At 37.2% G+C, this 6,107-nt stretch overlaps 1 protein-coding gene across 1 annotated transcript; it reads left to right on the top strand.

Annotated features, from left to right (window-relative positions):
- LOC107625417 (eukaryotic translation initiation factor 3 subunit E) lies at positions 1,865–5,378 on the top strand. Its single transcript, XM_016328044.2, has 8 exons — positions 1,865–2,239; positions 2,356–2,510; positions 3,165–3,392; positions 3,485–3,606; positions 3,792–4,011; positions 4,333–4,475; positions 4,788–4,925; positions 5,056–5,378. Exons 1-8 carry the CDS (start codon positions 2,032–2,034, stop codon positions 5,153–5,155), a joined length of 1,314 nt encoding a protein of 437 aa, XP_016183530.1. The 5' UTR covers positions 1,865–2,031; the 3' UTR covers positions 5,156–5,378.

The raw sequence follows: 6,107 nt of genomic DNA, 5'->3' as shown, positions 1-6,107 counted from the left end.
TGTTTCTGACTTGGATTTGGGCCGAAAATGGGTCCAGAAAATCGCTGGGGGCATTTTCTGCAGATTTTTATACGTGGCGTCTGTCACACGTTCGCGTGGGTCACGCGTTCGCGTCATCTGGGAGTTTTCCTTGTCACGCGTACGCGTCATTTGCGTTCTGCTCAAGGCACGCGTCCGTGTCATCCACGCGTTCGCGTCGTCCATGCGTTCGCGTCGCTGCCTTTTCTTCAAAACTCCATTCTTGTGCTTTCCTTCCATTTTTGTATGTTTCCTTTCTGTCCTTTAAGCCATTCCTACCTTATGAGGCCTGAAAATACTTAACACACAAATCACGACATTGAATGGTAATAACGGGTAATTAAAATTAATATTTTTAAAGCATAGGAAACATATTTTTCACATATATCACATAATAAGGAAGAAAAAGTAAAACCATGCACTTTACATGAATAAATTGGTGAAGGATTGAATAAATCACTTAAATTGAGCACAAAATACATCATAAAATATGGGTTTATCAATTATACATCTCTCAGACGGCTAATTCACGGCTTCATAGGGGACTTCTTGAGACATCAGTTCAACCGAGATACGGGGCGATTAGGGCCTTTACGGGATAGGCTAGAACCATTGGAGCAGCATTCTTTGATCTGGGTAATCCGACCTTATCTGTGGCATTTTGAGTAGGATCACCAGGGGAATGGACTGCTAGAGCTTTAATCTCATTCAGATTGGATGACCGCTGACCTGGCATTTGACCTGAAGTAGAGGAGATTAATGACCGCTGACCCGGCGTTAATCATATACAGCCTGCCATAGAAAGAATCAATCAGAAGTTGGAGTAGATGGTGAGAAAAGTTGATCTAGAAGGAAAAGCATCTTCGAAGCCTCAATCGTTTTTATACCATTGATTTCACACCTATCTAGTAACGTTTTATTTATTTATCTGTTTTATGCGTTTTCTCGTGACAACTATATTTTCTATCCGCCTGACTAAGATCTGCAAGGTAACTATTGCTTGCTCAAACCAACAATCTCCATGAGATCGACCCTCACTCACTTGAGGTATTACTTGGATGACCTGGCATTCTTGCTGGTCTATTTATGCGAAATGTGCGGAGCCAGTTTCGTGCACCAAGGTGGAGCAAAGGTGGCACGGGTGGAGGCGATGATGAGGGTGGGGGCTGGCAACGTGGTGTGAATGGAAGTGAGACTACTAGTTCTTGGTTCTTGGATAAGGTGAGGCTCGTGAGCTAGGAAGAGTAAGAATGTTGAAAACTGAGTGAGGTCATTTCCGTGATTTCACACAAGCAAATATTAAACAAACAACCACAGGATGGATACCTTTTTTCCTACCATTGTCCCATTTATTGAACAGGTACTTATACTTACCGTCCGTGAAAAAAAACATCCCCAATCTTATCTTCTCTACACCAGGTAAATTCTATGGATATCCATCTTATCGGGAGAAATTATCATCCCTATTAACAAAGTGATAATATTGAATCACTTTTAAAAAATTTGAAATACAAATTTAACGAAAAAATATTAGAGACAATATTAATACTTATGGTAAATATTTAGAATCAAAATAATTTTTACTAGTTGCTTTTTTTTTTAACAAACGTTGAAACTAAAACTTGGAAAACTAAAACTTGAAGTTTTTTTTTATGGATCTATTTTCAAATTGAAAATAGGTTTGATTACTTTTAAAATAAATAATAAAAAATTATATTTTATTTTCCAAAGTAAAATTTAAAATGATCAAATCCAAGAGAATAAGATAAGAGCGTGTCAAACAAGAGAGAGAAAATTGAATGACCAAAATGCGATACCGAAAAGAAAACGCCAGATATAAAATCAAAAGGCTAAGGATGGAATTTAACCTAAGCGTACCTTAGACTACATTCTCCTAGGTTACTCTCCTTCCGAACCTTACCACCAGTCTTTCTCAAAAACCCTCGTCTCCTCGACACACGGAGGGAGGTTTTATTAGCAGCTGCCGCAACCCCTAATTTCCATAACAAGGCAATGGCGACCTACGATCTCACGCCTCGGATCGCTCCGAACCTTGACAGGCACCTTGTGTTCCCGCTTCTGGAGTTCCTCCAGGAGCGCCAGCTTTACAACGATGGCGACATCCTCAAGGCCAAGATCGAGCTCCTCAATAACACTAACATGGTTGACTATGCCATGGACATCCACAAGAGCCTCTACCACACTGAAGACGTTCCTCAGGGTCTCTCTCACTCACTATTTCCGTTTAATTTTTAGTTTAGTTTTAGAGGGATTTGTTATTATTATTAGTATTATTATTTATTTATTTATTTATTTATTTATTTGGTGTGGTGTTAGATATGGTGGAGAGGAGGGCGGAAGTTGTGGCGAGGCTGAAGTCGCTGGAGGAAGCAGCTGCGCCGCTGGTGGCATTCCTTCAGAATCCGTCCGCCGTGCAGGAGTTGAGGGCTGACAAGCAGTATAACCTTCAGATGCTCAATGACAGATACCAGGTTATATCAAAGTTTTTTTTTTTTAATAAAAATCAATTAATAAATTAGCCAATTGTGACGAGTTTTCGATTAGTCTCTGAAAAATCTGAGTGATTATGTAGGATTATAGTTGAGTTTTGTGGATGTTTGTTTACTAGGTATGAGTTAGGAAGAGAAGTGCAAGTCATTCCCTTCTTGACTCTCCAATTTGGAGGGGAAAAAGTGGGATTTTTAAGTGCCTAGGTAGGTCTCTTGATGTTCCACTCATTCTTTTTACTCTATTCCCATTAATTGTGTTGATTTAGAGTATAAGATACAAGATGGTTGGGAGAGGAGTGTGTCTTGGTACTGGCAACTAAGAAGAACATTGTTGCCCCAATTCTGGAATTTGGTATCGGGTTATTCTTCAGATCTAGTCTTTTATTTATAAGCTTGAGTCCATTATATATTTGGATTTCATGAAATCTCACTCTATCTGATATAATGTTTGCAAAATTTTGTACTGTCATTGCTTAATTGTTTGTCTATAAATAATAAAGCGTTTGTAAGTTTTTTTAGTTTTTTTCCTTCAGCCTAGACCTTAGAGTCCTATTTATTTTGTGCGTGTGTGAGAGTGTTTGTGTGTGTGTCTGTTTGGAATTCTAACCATTTTAGTTTTGATTTTATTTATAACAGATTGGTCCTGCACAAATAGAGGCATTATATCAATATGCCAAATTTCAATTTGAGTGTGGAAACTACTCTGGTGCCGCTGATTATCTTTATCAGTATAGGGCTTTGTGCACAAATAGTGAAAGAAGTCTGAGTGCATTGTGGGGAAAGCTTGCAGCTGAAATACTGATGCAAAACTGGGACATTGCACTTGAAGAGCTGAATCGTTTGAAGGAAATCATTGACTCAAAGGTTGTTCTCTCTGATCTTTTAAGTAGCAGCGTGTACTCTTTTTATTTCATGCTCCAACGATATTGACTCCTCAGCATTGAACTTTGTTGCAGAGTTTTGCATCACCTATGAATCAGGTGCAAAGCAGAATATGGTTGATGCATTGGAGTCTGTTCATCTTTTTCAACCATGACAATGGAAGAACACAGATAATTGATCTGTTTAATCAGGACAAGTATGCCTTCTTTGACTTGACCCCTCTTTTCCAAGTGTCATCACACATAGATTTCATGTATTTTATTTTTTAGTTTTAATATTCATCAAGCTGGTTAATTGCTTCCTATCCCAGGCCATTTTTCTTGCATATTTTGGGAACAACACCGTAATGGTAGTTTATCTAAGATGTGGTTTGGTTTTCAGGTATCTAAATGCAATCCAAACTAGTGCTCCACACCTTTTACGATACTTGGCCACAGCATTCATTGTCAACAAGCGCAGGAGGCCTCAATTCAAAGATTTCATAAAAGTTATTCAACAGGAACAGAATTCGTATAAAGACCCGATCACTGAGTTTTTGGCTTGTGTTTATGTCAACTACGACTTTGATGGGGCACAAAAGAAGATGCGGGAGTGTGAAGAAGTAAATTTTCAATTCATCATTAATTCTTTACTTTTATTTTTATGTTTTGACAGATTCAATTTGATTGAAAGACAAATATTGGGGTGTTTTTGGGGATGGGAGAAAACTGCCCTAGTTAGTATTTATAGTTATGAGGTAACATAAGGATGCAATATTGGGTGGAAGATATAGGTGGCTGTCAAATTCAAAAGGTTGCTAAAAGAATAAGAATGAGATGAGTAAATGTTGTGGTTGTGATTTAACTTTTATAGTCTATTATGTTTTCCTTTAGGCTTCTCAACGTATGTTACCCCTTACTATGTATAATTTGTAAATATGCAGGTGATTCTCAATGATCCATTCCTTGGTAAACGAGTTGAAGAAAGCAACTTTTCTACTGTACCATTGAGGGATGAGTTCCTTGAAAATGCTAGGCTATTCATCTTTGAGACATACTGCAGAATACACCAACGCATTGACATGGCGTATGCACCTTTCTTATTTAGAATGTTGTAGTTCCCTGGCTTCGTAACCCTTAAATGGACTTGTTAATATTTAGAAATGTTAGTGCAATTTTTCAACCACAATGAACAGCTTTTGTGCTGTTTACTGAGACGTAGAGAATCAATCAAAGGCACAAAATAAGTGATTTTGCATTCTCTGATACTGATCATATGTTTTCATGCAGTGCAACTTGAGTGTATATTGTTGGAGTTGAAAGAAAGAATAATTTATTTATTTATTTTTTTGAGGTTGCCCAGTTGCTGATTATTTTATTTATTTATTTATTTTTGCAGAGTTCTTGCTGAGAAGTTAAATCTGAATTATGAGGAGGCCGAGAGATGGATTGTGAATCTCATCCGTAGCTCAAAGCTCGATGCCAAAATCGACTCTCAAACAGGAACAGTTATCATGGAACCCAATCATCCCAATGTGTAAGTTATTTGATACTGATAAAGCCTTGTTTCGTTTCCAATCATCATGTACCATTTCGCCTTCCTTATTTCGTTTGTCATTTTATCATTCTTTGCACACCCTTGACCTTTGGGATTCTTATATGTCCAGGTATGAGCAACTGATCGACCATACCAAGGCTCTTAACGGGCGTACCTACAAATTAGTTAGTCAACTTTTGGAACATTCGCAGGCGCAGGCAGCTCGTTAACTTGCTCGCTAGACGGACTTAAGATTAATTATTTCATCTTTTTAGATCTCGTGATTTTGTTTTGAATGTTTTGAATTTTATCGAATTACATTGGGCTGTAGCCTGTAATCCCACCGGAAGATGGTTTATCAGATTATGTTACATTTTGTTCCAGACTTCTAGTGTTGATAATCACCATTTTGTTCAGAATATTTGCCATAAACTCCTCATGTTTCACGAATAATTCCATTTGGGAGCTGGAGTGTGTAAGCTATCTAATATGGTTTCGATATCGGAGGAATTCTACAAACGACCCAAACGAAAAAGCTTGCTTACAAAGTCGTTCAGTTGGTTCTTGTTTAGCGTGGAAAAGAATAATTCTATTAAAAAATGAAATCAAACTTTCCGTGTTTCTTATGGAAAAAAAATTGTCTTTAAAATTTAAAAAGAAAATCTGGAATTTTAATGACAAAACAGACATTTATGAACATTGAACACAGAAATTTTTGAAGATGAAACGGGGATAAGACACAGTTAATGACCACACATAAAACTTTTTACTATTCATTCACAGAAATTTCTTTTTCTATTGCCTCCTTTTCTTTTTTCATTTCTTTCTCTCAACATATTTCTTCTCTTTTATGTTTTATTATTCATACGATATAATTTTCGCGTCTCTCTTATGTTTCTACCCTAAATTGGAGTATTTTATTCCAAGAAATCAACTTTTAACTTGAATGGTACAAAAACATAAAAATTAGTGCATAAAAAAAATAAAAAATTCTAGTTGAAAAACAAATTATTTTAAGAGAAAAGGACAAATAGGTCCCTGACCTTTTGTTCCGTAGACATTTTCGTCCCTGACCATTGAAAAATACTTTTAAGTCCCTGACTTTCACAAAACTTGGACGGATCAATCCCTCCGTCCATATGTCTCCGTCAGGGACTGATCCGTCCAAATGCCTCCGTCAGG

The sequence above is a fragment of the Arachis ipaensis genome, chromosome B02 (assembly GCF_000816755.2).
Source record: "Arachis ipaensis cultivar K30076 chromosome B02, Araip1.1, whole genome shotgun sequence".
NCBI lineage: Eukaryota > Viridiplantae > Streptophyta > Magnoliopsida > Fabales > Fabaceae > Arachis > Arachis ipaensis.
Note: the sequence above shows the minus strand (reverse complement) of the source record. Positions and strands in the feature narration are given on the sequence as shown.

Excerpts from the sequence above, each read along its gene's own strand:
- LOC107625417 (XM_016328044.2), top strand. The coding sequence starts at position 2,032 with ATGGCGACCTACGATCTCACGCCTCGGATCGCTCCGAACCTTGACAGG. Across the intron at positions 3,393-3,484 it reads AGGAAATCATTGACTCAAAG|AGTTTTGCATCACCTATGAA; the intron begins GTTGTTCTCTCT and ends ACTTTGTTGCAG. Across the intron at positions 4,476-4,787 it reads CACCAACGCATTGACATGGC|AGTTCTTGCTGAGAAGTTAA; the intron begins GTATGCACCTTT and ends TTATTTTTGCAG.